The 17,638-nt window shown below is 43.1% G+C and overlaps 1 protein-coding gene across 3 annotated transcripts in view; it reads right to left on the bottom strand.

The window, feature by feature from the left end:
* LOC120909331 (membrane-spanning 4-domains subfamily A member 4A-like) overlaps positions 1–17,638 on the bottom strand; it is a 60,889-nt gene that overhangs the window by 27,266 nt on the left and 15,985 nt on the right. For all 3 annotated transcript variants that reach the window (XM_040321084.1, XM_040321083.1, XM_040321085.1), the window contains one exon: positions 5,668–5,963. In XM_040321084.1, coding sequence (XP_040177018.1) covers positions 5,668–5,958 — 291 coding nt within the window. In that variant the 5' untranslated portion in view covers positions 5,959–5,963. The remainder of the gene's footprint in view (positions 1–5,667; positions 5,964–17,638) is intronic.

Raw genomic sequence — 17,638 nt, 5'->3', positions numbered from 1 at the left:
AATCCACCCCAATATCAACAGAACTCTGTGTCCAATCAGACACAGGCTCTCCCAAGATGGCACCCAGAATCCACTGATGTCAGACCTGACTTCCCCTTTAGCAGACAGAACAAAGGGGAAGTAGTTCTCTTCTGCATTCAAGTTGGCTCTAGTAATGATGAGGATAGGATAGAGGATGAGGATAGAGGGGGTGATGATGATGAAGTCACTGACACGACTTGAGTGCCGGATAGAGCAGAGGAGGAAAGTGAGGGGGAGAAACAACACCCAATGAAGCAGGATGTCCTCCAGAGGCAGCCATCATGGAAGAGTAGAGACCAGCCACCCTATTCCATCAGATTGTGGGGCTGTTATCTCCCGGCCCACTTCCCGCAGCTCAGCTGTGTGGGCCTTTTTTAACACATGTGCAGCTGATCGCACTGTTGCAATTTGCAATCTTTGCCGCAAGCAGATCAAGTGTGGCAAAAACACCAGCCATTTGGGTACCATGTGCTTCACAAGCTAATTAACCTCCCACCACCCATTGTAACGTCTCACGAACAATTTTGCACTAAATACAATTGTGCTTCTTTCCCAGTTAACTCTCATCCGTTACTTCCTTCCCAAACCTTCTTCCTGAATAGTCTCTCACTCGAAGTTCAACTATAGTTACTTCCTTCTTTCTAATTAGCCTGTGACTTCCTGTTAAGCTGCTGGGCGGCCTATTTAAGCTCCTAGCAGTAACCAGGAAGTGTTCCTTTATTTTGGCTGACACAACGCCTCTGTCGGTTGGGTATCCAGACGCACCTGCTCTGAACTTCAGCTTCCTGACCTGGACCAGGAGTCTCCACTGCCTGCTTCACCAGCCTTACCCGTCTGGACCCTTGGAGCCTGACCTTATGCCTGCATCATTCACTTCAGTATCGCAAGTACCCTGATGTTGTTATGCATTACTATCCTGTGAACTGCCCTGCCTGCTAATTATGTATGCTAACTATACCAGGAATTGCTGCAGCCATAGTCTCTCTATGTTTGGTACTTCTAATAAGGATCCTGCCATGATTTCTACATTCTAAGTCACCAAGTATAAACGGAAATCTAAGTACCTCCTTCTCAAATGTTATTGTGTGCACATATACTACCTATTTATTTTGAGGACTTTGCCGTTAAGGTTATTTACATGCCACGCATGCTCGGCTACTTCTGCATTTAACTAGTATCAGTTCTACCTGGACTTTATACTTATTTGTTTGAGTTTTCACTGGCGCCTATGAAGGAATATGCGCCATGTTTCTTGACTGAGACTGTGATGGTAGGATTTCAAACTCTCTGCACACAAGAGAGTGAAACCTGGGTCCGAAACTGAGTAGTCTCCGCAGTTGAGATCCTTACTCTCAAATAATATCCGGCGTAACCTTACACCCATTGGCAAGAGCACCTGAAAGCCACACAAAAGGGACACAATTCTTCTTCTCCTCCTCACATTTCATGCCTACCCCGCAACATTACACCCACTATATCTCATGACTTCTCAGCAGCCTCCACTGACAGGGATGATAGTATAGCAAAGGGTGTCACAGGTCCTTGCAACACGTCTGCCAACAGCACACCACCATCTGTAGAGTATAGCAGGCAAATTTCTCTACCCTAAATGCTGCATCAAAAAAAAGAATACACTCTCTGCCACCCACATGCCCAGCATCTAAATTCCAGCTTGTCCAAATTGCTGGCTTTACAACTCCTGCCTTTCTGCCTGGTGGATTCTGCCCCCACCTGTCTGATAGGTGCGTACATTTTTTTTTTTTTTACAGCAAGGCCAATGCTTGCTTTCATCAAGTGTACCTCTAGAACAGTGGCTCTCAACCTTCTAGTGCTGTGACCCCATGATAAAATAAGTTGTGGGGACCCCTAACAGTAGAATTATTTCCGTAGTGTGGGTTGTCAGCACCCAAGGCAAGACAAGTAATTTGTGCCCCTAACCCACAGACATTAAGTGTTCCCTTCCACACGTACAGTATTAAAACCCCTTATGGTACATTTTAGGATGTACCACTCTTTCTCTTTGTTCACCTTTCTTTCCCTTTTATCTCTACCTATCCTAATTTCTTGTTTTTTTTCCCCATCCCTCTGTCTAGCCATCTTTCTTGTTCTTTCTCTTATTCTTTCTCTCCCCTTTTCTTTGTTCCTCCACCTCTTTTCCTCTCCCTTCCATGTATTCTCTATTTTTATTCCTTCTCTTACTCCTTGGTGGGGGAATGGGATGAGTGGCAGTGTTGGCGGGGAGCTGGTGGGGAGTTGGGATAAAGGACTTCTCCCAACTGTGTCTGTGTGGTTTTACATTTTTTTTACACTTGTACACTTTTACAATGTACTCCGTTACCAATTCACATATGGGGGGCGGAATCTGGGGGTCCCCTTTGTTAAAAGGGGGCTTCCAGATTTCGATAAGCCCTCTGCCCGGGTTGTAGGAATGAGGCCCTTGTCCCCATCAACATGGGGACATCCTCCCCATGTTGAGGGCATGTGGCCTGGTACGGTTCAGGGGGCAGTGCTCGGATAATGGTCTGGTGTGGATTTTTGGGGGAATCCACGCCATTTTTTATTATTTTGGTGCGGGGTTCCCCTTAAAATCCATACCAGACCTGAAGGGCCTGGTATGGAATTCGGGGGGGACCCCCCCGCTTTTTTTTTTGGTTCAGGGTTCCTCTTAATATTCATACCAGACCCAAATGGACTGGGGGGGGGGGGTGCTGCCGTTTTTTTTCAATAACTTTGATCTGTATTGCCGGGACCCGACAATTCATGAATAGCTACGAGTAGTTTTAAATTACTTTTTTTCCTTTTAGTAATGACATTTTGTGCAGGGACAGTTCTAAACATGGGAAACATGCGCTACTTTACAGGCATATTATAGACACCCCCCAGGTACGAAATTTAAAGGAATATTTCACTTTTATTGTTTCACTTTAAGCATCATTAACCTCTTTACCACCGGGCTTGTTTTTCAGATTCGGTGTTTACGAGACTAAAACAGTTTTTTTTTGCTAGAAAATTACTTAAAACCCCCAAACATTATATATATTTTTTTCTAACACCCTAGAGAATAAAATGGCAGTCATTGCAATACTTTTTGTCACACCGTATTTGTCTCACAAGCGCACTTTTTTTGGAAAAAAATTACTTTTTGAATTAAAAAATAAGACAACAATAAATTTGGCCCAATTTTTTTACATATTGTGCAAGATAATGTTATGCCAAGTAAAATGATACCCAACATGTCACACTTAAAAATTGCGCCCGCTCGTGGCATGACCTCAAACTTTTACCCTTAAAAATCTCGATAGGCGACGTTTAAAAAATTCTACAGGTTGCATTTTTTGAGTTACAGAGGAGGTCTAGGGCTAGAATTATTGCTCTCGCTCTAACAATCGCGGCGATACCTCACTTGTGTGGTTTGAACACCGTTTTCATATGCGGGCCCTACTCGCGTATGCGTTCGCTTTTGTGCGCGAGCTCGTCGGGACGGGGCAATTTAAAAAAACATTTTTTTTTGTTTTCTTATTTATTTTTATTTAGTTAATCATTTTTTACACTGAAATAAAAAAAATAAAAAAATTGATCACTTTTATTCCTATCACAAGGAATGTAAACATCCCTTGTAATAGAAAAAAGCATGACAGGTCCTCTTAAATATAAGATCTGGGGTCAAAAAGACCTCAGATCTTATATTTAGACTTAAATGCAAAAAAAGAAAAAAAAATTGAAACTGTCATTTTTTCAAATGACAAAAAAAAAATGTTGCTTTAAGACGCTGGGCGGGACTGACGTTTTGACTTCACTTCCGCCCAGCAGAGCTATGGGGACGGGTGAAGGACATTTTTCCCTCACTCGCAACCCCAGTGAACAGCCGAACAGTCCCGATCGCCTCCGCCGCTACCGACGGCTCCGGTAAGAGGCAGAGGGCGCGGGAGAGCGGCGGGAGGGGGGGGGCCTCTCCCACCACCGATAACGGCGATCTCGCGGCGAATCCGCCGCGGAGACCACCGTTATCGTGTACACCACTGCCCACTGAAAAGATGGATACCTTGGTTGTGGCAGCAGCTGCTGCCGTTACCGAGATATCCATCTTTAAAAACAGGACGTCTTTTGGACATGGGGCGGTGGTCAAGAGGTTAAAATCACTGCTCCCGAAAAACTTCAGTTTTTAAAACGTTTTTTTGCATTGACCAAAACTTACATATAAGCCTTTAAAATGAGCACTTTTGATTTTTCATGTTTGTGTCCCATAGACTTTAACAGTGTTTGCGTGTTCGAACAAATTTTTTGCCTGTTCGCATGTTCTGCTGCAAACCGAACTGGGAGGGGGGGGGGATGTTCGGCTCATCCCTAGCCAGGAGTTCTCAAAGGAGTAGTGTCTGGCTGGTACTGGACAAAGGCATCCAAGTACATGGGGATATTGTGAGTATACCCTGTTTCTCTGAAAATAAGCCCTACCCCGAAAATAAGACCTAGCGTGAGTTTCTGGGATGACTGCAATATAAGCCCTACCCCAAAAATAAGCCCTAGTTCAAGTCCTTGTAAAAACATGTAATCTGTTCTGTAAAAAGATTATATAATGTGCAGTGTGTCTCCCTTTTGTAACTTTATTGTGGAAAATACCTTATTAACAGCACTGCTGGGCGCTCACGTGACCTGCTGGAGCTCTTCTCCTCTCCTCCTGGCTGATGTCAGCTGTTTTTTTTTAATAAAACTTTATTAAGCCCATACCCACTGCAGTACTCAGAGTGGGGCTGACGTCATTGGGGATCTTGGCCCCTCCCTCTGCAGTATTTGGAGAAGGGAAGAAGAGCTCCAGCGGCTCACGTGAGCGGCAAGCGGCACTGTAAGTAAGGTATTTTCCACAATAATGTTACACAAGGAGACACACTACACATGATATTATTTTTTTTACAGAACTGATTACATCATTTTATAAGGTCTTTAAACAAAGGTTTATTTTTGGGATTACAGAATTTCACAATGCTGACTCCAGAGCTGACAGGGGGAGAAACTTTTTTTGTACATACCATACATAAATAAGACATCCCCTGAAAATAAGCCCTAGTGTGTTTTTTGTAGCCAGAATTAATATAAGACCCAGTCTTATTTTCGGGGAAACACGGTAGACCAGAGTGCGAGGTCCCAGTGACTGTTGCTGCTAAACCCTTTTGAACATGTGCTCCAGAGTTGCTGACTTAGAACTGCTCCTGTGTTTGGAATCCCCTGAATTGTTTGTTCGCCTTATGCTAGTCCAGAAGGGAGTTACCCTAAAGAGTCTAGTTAAGTCAGAGCATATCCTTTGCTACTGTGCGCAATAAATTTGGAGTATCCCAAGATTTACTCTGCACCCCAACCAAATTCAACCAGCATAAAACCCTAAAAAGATACACACTGCCTGGTAATTGCATTGTGAGACTGTGGGAGCTGCTGTGTGCCTGGCTGCGTAGCACCCGATTGAGGATAGATCCTGAGACAAATCTGCAGGACCCATTAGGGGTCTACGCTACATACCTGTATCTCCATCTCTACTCCTCCCCATGTATCATATTGTCTATTGCAAAAAGACAGGTACACTTTTAGATGTGGTTCCCGTAATTTCCTGGGCTCCCTGTATAAACTGTGTGCTGTATGGTCACCTCTAATACTTACTCCCAGAGCCTTTGGTTTACCCTTCAGAAATGTTTGGAAAAATGGTGCAGATGGTTCCATATTTTGGGGTATGATGGCGGACAGCTGCCATTGTGGTGCCCCAGTAGGGACACTCCAGGTCTGGGTTGAAGGAGGGATGTAGAACGTGGGGGGCGGAGGACTGACGTTCTGAAAGAAAGATGCCACGGGCACATTTGACACTGGGACAGCAGATGGGACTGCAGATGGAGTGCTGCTCATTAGAGTCTCATATCGAGGAGGTACACATTCACTCGCAGGATCTGACATCATGAAATCTAAAACAGAAAAAAAAATTAAAATAATGAAATCAGGATTTTGTATGCTTTTGCAAAAATATCAACACAACATTGAGACAATATTTAACTATATCATAATCCTACCTTAAGTGCACTTGTAATGAATATGTGGATATAAATAAACTCAAAATAGTTGTGCTGTGTTAAAGCGGAGTTCCGGCCACAATTTCACTTTTTACATATAAATACCCCTGTAATACACAAGCTTAACCACTTAAGCCCCGGACCAATATGCAGCCTAAAGACCCAAGGTGTTTTTACAGTTCGGGACTGCGTCGCTTTAACAGACAATTGCGCGGTCGTGCGACGTGGCTCCCAAACAAAATTGGCGTCCTTTTTTCCCCACAAATAGAGCTTTCTTTTGGTGGTATTTGATCACATCTGCGGTTTTTAGTTTTTGCGCTATAAACAAAAATAGAGCGACAATTTTGAAAAAAATGCAATATTTTTTTACTTTTTGCTGTAATAAATATCCCCCAAAAACATATATTAAAACATTTTTTTTCCTCAGTTTAGGCCGATACGTATTCTTCTACCTATTTTTAGTAAAAAAAATCGCAATAAGCGTTTATCGATTGGTTTGCGCAAAATTTATAGTGTTTACAAAATAGGGGATAGTTTTATTGCATTTTTATTAATTTTTTTTTTTTTACTACTAATGGCGGCGATCAGCAATTTTTTTCGTGACTGCGACATTATGGCGGACACTTCGGACAATTTTGACACATTTTTGGGACCATTGTCATTTTCACAGCAAAAAATGCATTTAAATTGCATTCTTTATTGTGAAAATGACAGTTGCAGTTTGGGAGTTAACCACAGGTGGCGCTGTAGGAGTTAGGGTGCACCTAGTATGTGTTTACAACTGTTTGGGGGTGTGGCTGTAGGAATGACGTCATCGATCGTGTCTTCCCTATAAAGGGAATGACGCGATCGATGCGCCGCCATAGTGAAGGACGGGGAAGCCGTGTTCACACACGGCTCTCCCCGTTCTTCAGCTCCGGGGAGCGATCGCGACGGAGCGGCTATAAACAAATAGCCGCGCCGTGGTCCCGGATCGCTCCCCGAGCGGACCCGACCTCCGCATGTAGCGGGGGGGGGTCCCGATCGGACCCCCCACCCGCTAATAGGCGAGGACGTACGTGTACGCCCATGTGCCTGTACGTGCCATATTGTGGACGTACATATACATGCGGGGGTCGGGAACTGGTTAATGTATTCTAGTAAAGTTAGTCTGTAAACTAAGGTCCGTTTTGTTAGGTTGTTACAGCATTTAGACACTTTATAAAATAGAAATTGACTGGGGCCACCTTAAGTGTGGGCATCATGAAGCCAGACTGTATGACTTCCTGGATTTCAGCCTTGCAGATCTCGCACATGCTCAGTGCTGCACAAGCAGTGTCAGATCAGGTTTCAGCACCTGTACTGTCCAAGTCACATGATTCTTCGAGACTGGGGAGTGCACAGACTCCTGGAAAGTTACACCCACTACATTCCCAGGAGTCTGTGCGGTGTAGGTTAGGAAGCTTAAGCACCTAGGTGCAGGAAGAGGGAAGATTAACTATTCTGCCTAGCAACAACACTTTGACCACTTAAGCCCCAGACCAATATGAGGCCTAAAGACCCAAATGCAATTTTTTTTTACACGTATAACACCCTTTATGGGGAATACTTAGGTTCCACTTAAATGGGGGGTGATTTTTGGAGACCCAATATTTGTGATTTGATTTTATGTTTCACTTTTTTAAAGATTTATTTTTGATAAACCTATTTGTATGACTAACACAACACAACTATTTTTAGTTTATTTATGTATTAAGCATTTGTATTTTCATGCTTTTTGAGTGCGGCTGTGAACTTTGAATTGTGAACATTTAATTGACGCTAAGCGCAGTTTTAAATATTAACGAATGTGTGGATATGTTAGGCACCTGTAGCTTTGAGTGGACGGATATGAGTATGGTAACAAAATACATAGCCCACTGCAAGTGACCCCGTTTACGGGGCTTGCGGAAGTCCCAACAATGTGGGACGAAACACGTTGACACATGGGGTCCCTTGCCACATCAGTACTCCCCTGCATGCCTGAACCACATCCTGGTTTGAACCTTTGGGTGTGAGAACTCGACATCAGTAGTGAGCCTACCTGTATTCGCACAGTGGGGTTGTTTTAACCACTTAAGCCCCGGACCATTTTGCAGCTAAATGCCCAGGCCAGGTTTTGCGATTCGGCACTGCGTCGCTTTAACAGACAATTGCGTGGTCGTGCGACGTAGCTCCCAAACAAAATTGGCGTCCTTTTTTCCCCACAAATAGAGCTTTCTTTTGGTGGTATTTGATCACCTCTGCGGTTTTTATTTTTTGCACTATAAACAAAAATAGCGACAATTTTAAAAAAAATGCAATATTTTTTACTTTTTGCTATAATAAATACCCCCCATAAATATATAAAAAAACGATTTTTTTCCTCAGTTTAGGTCGATACATATTCTACATATTTTTCGGGGAAAAAAATCGCAATAAGCGTTTATTGATTGGTTTGCGCAAAAGTTATAGCGTTTACAAAATAGGGGGTATTTTTATGGCATTTTTATTAATATTTTTTTTTACTAGTAATGGCGTCGATCAGCGATTTTTTTTTCGGTACTGCGACATTATGGTGGACACTCCGGACACTTTTGACACATTTTTGGAACCATTGGCATTTTTATAGCGATCAGTGCTATAAAAATGCATTGGATTACTATAAAAATGCCACTGGCAGTGAAGGGGTTAACACTAGGGGGCGGGGAAGGGGTTAAGTATGCCTGGGTGTGTTCTTACTGTGGGGGGGGGTGGCCTCACTAGGGGAAACACTGATCCTCTGTTCATACATTGTATGAACCGAAGATCAGCATTTACCCTGCTGACAGGACCGGGAGCTGTGTGTTTACACACACAGCTCCCGGTCCCCGCTCTGTAACGAGCGATCGCGTGTGCCCGGCGGCGATCGCGCCCGCCGGGCACACGCACGGGAGTCGGGGGCAAAAGGGGGGCACGCGTGTGCGCCCCTAGTGGCGGCTGAAAGAGCCGACGTAGAATGACGTGCTCTCGCCCAGGAGAGCCAGCTTGCCGACGTAGAACTGCGGTGCACGGTCGGCAAGCAGTTAAATCCGAATATTTAAGTTAAGCCCGCTCGTTGTGGATCAGGCCCATAGTTACATAGTAGGTGAGGTTGAAAAAAGACACAAGTATGTTGTGGTTGTTCAGGTGCTTATCTAATAGTTTCTTGAAACCATTGATGCTCCCCTGCTGAGACCACCACCTGTGGAACGTAATTCCACATCCTTGCCGCTCTTACAGTAAAGAACCCTCTACGTAGTTTAAGGTTAAACCTCTTTTCTTCTAATTTTAATGAGTGGCCACGTGTCTCATTAAACTCCGTATTTGTAAATTGAAATCATATCCCCTCTCAAGCATCTCTTCTCCGGAGTGAATAAGTTCAGTGCTCGCAACCTTTCCTCATAACTAATATCCTCCAGACCCTTTAACATCTTTGTTGCCCTTTTTTGTACTCACCCCATTTCCAGTACATCCTTCCTGAGGACTAGTGCCCAGAACTGGACAGCATACACCAGGTGCGGCCGGACCAGAGTCTTGTAGAGTGGGAGAATTATCGTTTTATCTCTGGAGTTAATCCCCTTTTTAATGCATTCCAATATTCTGTTTGCTTTGTTAGCAGCAGCTTGGCATTGCATGCCATTGCTGAGCCTATCATCTACTAGGACCCCCAGGTCCTTTTCCATCCTAGATTCCCCCAGAGGTTCTATGTTTTAAAATAAAAACCCAGAAAGTGAAAGGGACAGCTAGTTCTGGTTCAAGTATGCCTATAATCTCAATGATCTCATACACTGATTAGAATAAACATTAACAGCGCTTATTTCAAGCCCTCCGTGCTTAAAAGGTAGATGTGTCACCACATCCTGCTAAAATAAACGGTTTCTGATGGGAAATACATATATGAAGAACCACATAGATAAAACTCAGTATAACCTCAAATAAAATTAAAATAATCACAGAGTCCTCAATGCAATTAGAAAACTCTAATATCTTCAGACAGTGATGGATGTCTGAGATACTGAAATGCACAGATGCGCAGGGTCCTTCTGTCAGTCCTAATATCAAAGGAAAAAACTTGAGAAACACTTATTACTAATTATTACTAATAATTACTTATTACTTATGTTCAGATAAAGGAACACCTGGGTAGCAGTGATCATAACATGATTTCATTTAATGTTAACTATAAGCAAGAAATACATACAGGAAATATTAAAACACTAAATTTTAAGAGAGCAAATTTTCCAAGGATGAGGGCCGCTCTCCAGGACTTGGACTGGGAGGGACTATTGACACAGATGAACACAGAACAGAAATGGGAATTTTTCAAAAAGACTGTGTGGAACCTCACTGCAAAGTATGTTCCCATGGGGAATAAGTTTAAAAGGCTAAAAATAAAACCTATGTGGCTCACGGGCAAAGTTAAAAAAGCTATAAACAATAAGAAAGTAGCTTTTAAAAAATATAAAAATGAAGGAACACTAGTGTTGTTTAAATGTTACAAAGAATATAACAGGATATGTAAAAAGGAAATCAAGGATGCAAAAATTCAAAATGAACGACAGATTGCAAAAGATAGTAGGACAAACCCCAAAAAATTCTTTAAATATATTAATAGTAAAAAGGTGAAGTCTGAGCATGTAGGCCCCTTACAAAATAATCTAGAGTGGGTGACTGGGGACAAAGAGAAGGCTAATTTAGTAAATGTTTTCTTCAGCTCTGTGTATACAATGGAGCATGGGGGAGCTCATGTCCAAAATGGGGGTGGGAGTGACACAGCCCCAAATCCACAATGGCTCAAAAGTGATATGGTCCAGAAATATTTAGACAGAATAAAGGTGGATAAAGCACCTGGACCTGATGGCATCCATCCACGGATCCTAGGTGAGTTGAGCTCTGTCATTTCAAAGCCACTGTATCTAATATTTAGGGACTCATTAATGACAGGAATAGTACCACTGGATTGGCGTAGAGCCAATGTGGTGCCTATATTTAAAAAGGGAACAAAGTCTTTACCAAGTAACTATAGACCTGTTAGTCTAACTTCTATAGTTGGGAAGATACTGGAACGTTTAATAAAAGACCATATGGATGAGTTCTTGCAGGAAAAAAACTATTTAAGCAGCAGACAACATGGATTCATGAAAGACAGAAGTTGTCAGACAAACCTGATTTCCTTTTATGAAGAGGTAAGTAAAACCTTGGACAGAGGAGTGGCTGTGGACGTGATATATTTGGATTTTGCAAAAGCGTTCGATACAGTTCCGCACACACGGCTCATGTGTAAGGTAAGGTCTACAGGATTGGATATATCAGTTTGTAAATGGATAGAAAATTGGCTGAAAGACAGAATTCAGAGAGTCGTGGTTAATGATTCTTACTCTGAATGGTCCAATGTTATGAGTGGTGTACCCCAAGGTTCAGTGCTGGGACCCTTACTTTTCAATATATTTATAAATGATATTGGGTCTGGGATCAAAAGTAACATTTCTGTCTTTGCAGTTGACACCAAGCTATGCAGTGGAATAACGTCCTTGCAGGATGTCGCCAATTTACAAGCCGACCTCAATGCTCTGTCTAATTGGGCGACTGAGTGGCAGATGAGGTTTAATGTTGATAAATGTAAAGTTATGCACTTGGGGGCTAAGAATATGCATGCATCATACATACTAGGGGGAGTACAACTGGGGGGATCTGTAGTGGAGAAGGATCTGGGGGTTTTAGTTGATCATAAGCTCAATAATAACATGCAATGCCAAGCTGCGGTTTCCAAAGCGAGCAAAGTCCTTTCTTGTATTAAGAGAGGTATGGACTCCAGAGACAGAGATATAATTTTGCCCCTGTACAAATCATTAGTAAGACCTCATCTGGAATATGCAGTTCAGTTTTGGGCACCAGTTCTCAAAAAGGATATCGGAGAACTGGAGAAAGTGCAGAGAAGAGCAACCAAACTGATAAGAGGCATGGAGGAGCTCAGCTATGAGGAAAGATTAGAGGAACTAAATTTATTCACTCTTGAGAAGAGGAGAATTAGGGGGGATATGATCAACATGTACAAATATATAAGAGGTCCATACAGTGTACTTGGTGTTGAGTTATTCACTTTACGGTCAACACTGAGGACAAGGGGGCACTCTTTACGTCTAGAGGAAAAGAGATTTCACCTCCAAATACGGAAAGGTTTTTTCACAGTAAGAGCTGTGAAAATGTGGAACAGACTCCCTCCAGAGGTGGTTCTGGCCAGCTCAGTAGATTGCTTTAGGAAGGGCCTGGATTCTTTCCTAAATGTACATAAAATAACTGAGTACTAAGATTTGTAGGTAAAGTTGATCCAGGGTAAATCCGATTGCCTCTCGGGGGATCAGGAAGGAATTTTTTCCCCTGCTGTAGCAAATTGGATCATGCCCTGCTGGGGTTTTTTGCCTTCCTCTGGATCAACTGTGGGTATGGAGTTGGGTGTATGGGATTGTATTGTGTTTTTTATTTTGTTTGTTTATTTTTTTTGTGGTTGAACTGGATGGACTTGTGTCTTTTTTCAACCTGACTAACTAACTAACTAACTTCAGCAGTAACTGTGATGGTGCAAACATTGACACGTATGGATCCCCCAAAGGGACCTCACTCACCAGATAGATGTCATCAATGGGCATGGGACGCTGACTGTCTCTCAGGAGTATGTTATAGTACAGCTGGATCTCTCCTCCGTCCTTCTGCTAACACCTGGTACGCTCTGGTAGTGCTCAATAGTGTTGCTCACGAATATTCGTATTGCGAATATTCGGCTCGAATATGGCATATTCGAGTATTCGCGATATATTTCGAATTTCGCGGTGAATATTCGCAATTCCGAATATTCGCATTTTTTCAATTTTATTTTTAAAACAGATCACATCCTATCGACGTCTAAAAGCATTGCTGGTATGATTAGAGACCCTGGGCCGAGTAGCTAAGCTGAGGCGATCCTTTTATGTTGCCGAATATAAAAAAAAAAAAATTGCGAATTTTCGCTAATGCGAATGCGAAAATGATTGCGAATTTTCGATAACTGTGGTAGGAGAACTCTGATTGTCTCTGATGCAAAAGGGGGGGGCTTTGTGTATGTTTCTGTTATGAATATTTGTATGTTTGATATTATTTTTTTTGTAAGAAGGAAAAAATTGCGCATACCTTAAAAAAGGGGAGAATACAGCAGCAACTCAAAAATGTTATACAACATAAATTAATACAAGACAGAAAATGGAGTCACTCTACAAGAATAAAAAATATGTCTAGTGACAAGACATGTGGGCAAATTATAAAATAAGCAAGCGCAAATAACTTGTGAAATACACAGTGAAACAAATATATAAAGAAATATAGTCCCAATAATAGAAAAATAATCTTTCATAAAAATGTCTTTGATATGTGAAGTGAAAAAAAGTCCAAAGCATGCAGCATGAACGTGTTCAATCTTCAAGGTGTTTGATTGACAAACGGCTGTGACAGATGGATAGAGTAAAGAATCACCACCAATGCAAAACACTTTTTATTTTCTATTGTAAAATATCAAGAATATTCTGAGCCAATCAGAGTGCTCCTTCCGCATTTGCCGAATATTCGCAATTATTTTGTATTGTAAAATATCAAGAATATTCTGAGCCAATCAGAGTGCTCCTTCCGCATTTGCCGAATATTCGCAATTATTTTGTATTGTAAAATATCACGAATATTCTGAGCCAATCAGAGTGCTCCTTCCGCATTTGCCGAATATTCGCAATTATTTTGTATTGTAAAATATCACAAATATTCTGAGCCAATCAGAGTGCTCCTACAGCATTTGTCGAAATTGCGCAGTAAATATCGCATTCGCATTTTGCGAAATTTCGAAAAAATATCAAGAATATTCTGAGCCAATCAGAGTGCTCCTACCGCAGTTGTCGAAAATTCACAATTATTTTCGCATTCGCAATAGCGAAAATTCGCAATCATTTCATTTCGATAAAATATCACGAATATTCGAATTTAGCGAATATATCTCGAATATTCGACTATATATTCGAGATATATCGCGAAATCGAATATGGCGTATTCTGCTCAACACTAGTGCTCAAATGGATGCGGTCATGTAAGAACAAGAGGGAGACTCCACATAGTGTAAAAACGTTTATTTCAAAAGAGGAGAAGCACTCTTCAATGTTATGCTTACAGGATTTAAAATTCAAAAATGGCGCTGTGTCGCAATCAATAGGCTAGCAGGCTCTCACTAGTTCAGCTGCCTGGGGATTCCTCCTCCTGACGCCGTGAGTCCCGGGATCCCGCTCACCTGATTGGACGGTTGGATCACGTGGCCACGCCCTGACGCGTTTCGTGATTGGATGTCACGTCTTCAGAGGGCGTGGCCACGTGTCGTGAGCCAACCATATATATAGTGCCGTTCATTCTAGCCGCCCGCCCTCTGCGTGACGTCGGCTGAATGGTGAATGAGTACTGGAGACGCCCTGTGTTGACTACTCCAGCTGATCGAACGTGGCAGGCGTCACGTCTTCAGCTGACAGCTACGCTGAACGAGTATCTATTCCTTTGCTGGTGTGAACTCCCTGTGCCCCCAATGATCAATGTTCATAGTGCGCTCACAAAGTACTAAGCCTAGCGTGCATTCAACCACCAAATAAGTGTCATCATAGCAAGCAAGTATTTACTAGGTACCTTTTTACGCCTGGCAATGCACCCTTACAGAATACACATCAAGTTGTACTAGGACGACAAAACATTGACAGTCTCATATATAATAGATAAAAAATACAAAGTATGTGATATTGAGCGGGATCCCGGGACTCACGGCGTCAGGAGGAGGAATCCCCAGGCAGCTGAACTAGTGAGAGCCTGCTAGCCTATTGATTGCGACACAGCGCCATTTTGGAATTTTAAATCCTGTAAGCATAACATTGAAGAGTGCTTCTCCTCTTTTGAAATAAACGTTTTTACACTATGTGGAGTCTCCCTCTTGTTCTTACATGACTGCATCCATTTGAGCACTACCAGAGTCCACCAGGTGTCAGCAGAAGGACGGAGGAGAGATCCAGCTGTACTATAAAATACTCCTGAGAGACAGTCAGCGTCCCATGCCCATTGATGACATCTATCTGGTGAGTGAGGTCCCTTTGGGGGATCCCTACGTGTCAATGTTTGCACCATCACAGTTACTGCTGAAGTGTTTCTCAAGTTTTTTCCTTTGATATTAGGACTGACAGAAGGACCCTGCGCATCTGTGCATTTCCGTATCTCAGACATCCATCACTGTCTGAAGATATTAGAGTTTTCTAATTGCATTGAGGACTCTGGCCCATATTCTCTCTAAAAATCCGCGGGCTGCGCTTAAGGCACTTACACTCCGCTGTCCCAACTTACAGGAGCAAGTGTTGTATTCCCCAAACACTTGCTCCGTAAGTTGGGACGGCGGAGTGTAAATGCCCCGGCGTAGCCTGGCGGATCTCCAAGGGGGCGGCTTGTATTCAAATTAAGCGCGCCCCCGATTCTAATGAACTGCGCATGCGCCGGGCTTCAAAAAGCACAGTGCGCATGCTCCAGTTCTCGCCGGAAAACGTCAATGACGCTTTCAAGAACGCTTACGTAAACGACGTACCCGACAAAAAAACACGACGCGGACCCGACGCCATCCGTAACATGGCCTACGTGGGACTTGCGGAAACTTACCCCTCATATAGCAGTGGTAAGTTTCCGCTTACGCAAACGACGTTAGCGACGGTTACGCGACGCGAACTCGTTCGGGAATCGGCGTAGAAGGCTCATTTGCATAAGCAAATGAGTCCTTCACGTAAATGCCATCTAGCGGCGGCCGGCGTCATTACATTTAAGATCCGCCAGTGTAAGTGACTTACAGATGGCGGATCTTAAGTGTATCTATGCGAAAATGATTCTAAGAATCAGTCGCATAGATACACTGGCCAAAAAAGGGAGTTACGATGGAGTATCCTGAGATACTCCATCGTAACTTCACTGAGAATATGGGCCTCTGTGATTATTTTAATTTTATTTGAGGTTATACTGAGTTTTATCTATGTGGTTCTTCATATATGCATTTCCCATCAGAAACCTTTTATTTTAGCAGGATGTGGTGACACATTTACTTTTTAAGCACGGAGGGCTTGAAATAAGCGCTGTTAATGTTTATTCTAATCAGTGTGAGATCATTGAGATTATAGGCATACTTGAACCAGTTAACTTTTTTAATATAATAGCTGCTGCACTGCTTCACACATTTGATGACTAGCGATTTTTTGCAAGTGCTAAAACCGCATAAGTCAAATTCCATTAGTGGGCTGGGCCAGTATTAATTACCTGACTTTCATCAGGCATTTTTACTGATTTTTCCCCTGGCTCTAGACAGCTAGTTCTGCTTTACCTTTCACCTCCTAGGCCAGCTTTTCACAACCTTTTTCAACACAGAGGAACCCCTAAAATATATTTGCGGTCTCAGGGAACCCATGCTTAAAAATACTATGGCCCGGATTCACAGACACTGGCGCATATTTATCTCCTTTACGCCAGTGGTCATCAACCCTATCCTGCAGGGCCCACTCAGGCTGGGTTCACACTACTACACTACTTTCATCCTACTTTGCTCTGCTACATTGGTCCTACATTTATCCTACATTGGTCCTACATCCATCCTACTTTCATGAACAGGATACTACTTTGGTCCAACTTCAATGATATTCAATGGGTTGAAGTAGGATCAATGTAGGACCAAAAGTAGTACAGGGAGCATTTTCAAAGTCGGACCGACTTGTGTAGGACCAGTTAAGACAGCTCTCATAGGGAAACATTGATTTTCACACGTCATGCTACATGAGGCTCCCAATGTAGGACTGTTTGTAGTGTGAACCCAGCCTAGTGTGTAGGACGTTTGTAGTGTGAACCCAGCCTAGTGTGTAGGACGTTTGTAGTGTGAACCCAGCCTAACAGGCCAGGTTTGGAAGATAACTGCAATACATCACAGCTGATATCATTTGCTCCTCAGTGATTGCAGTATTCTAGACTGCATCTCCCCAAGGTAATACATAAAACCTGGCCTGTTAGTGGGCCCTGCAGGACAGGGTTGATGACCACTGCTTTACGCTACGCCGACGCACCGCAGAGAGGCAAGCATGAAATTCACAAAGCACTTCCTCCCAAATCTGCGCTGGGTTTCTCAGGCGTAAGTCAGCATAAGTGGAAGTGGGCGTGAGCCATGCTAATGAGGCTTGACCCCATGCAAATGATGGGCCGAGCGCCAGACAGATACGTATGGCCAACTGCGCATGCGCCGTCCCGTGGGCGCATCTCAGTGCGCATGCTCACAATCACGTCGGAACAACTGCCTAAGTTACGTCGGATCACTGCCTACAGCTTGAACGTAACCCACGCCTAGTCATATTCACGTCCTACGTAAACTACGTGAAATACGTTGGCTTGTGTTCCCTGGTGCAGCCCTTTGCATGGATGCTGCTGAGTTACACCTCCTTTATGGGGCATAACTTTACGCCGGACGTATGACTTTACGCGCACTGCGTCGG

The sequence above is a fragment of the Rana temporaria genome, chromosome 8 (genome assembly GCF_905171775.1).
Source record: "Rana temporaria chromosome 8, aRanTem1.1, whole genome shotgun sequence".
Taxonomy (NCBI): Eukaryota; Metazoa; Chordata; class Amphibia; order Anura; family Ranidae; genus Rana; species Rana temporaria.
Note: the sequence above shows the minus strand (reverse complement) of the source record. Positions and strands in the feature narration are given on the sequence as shown.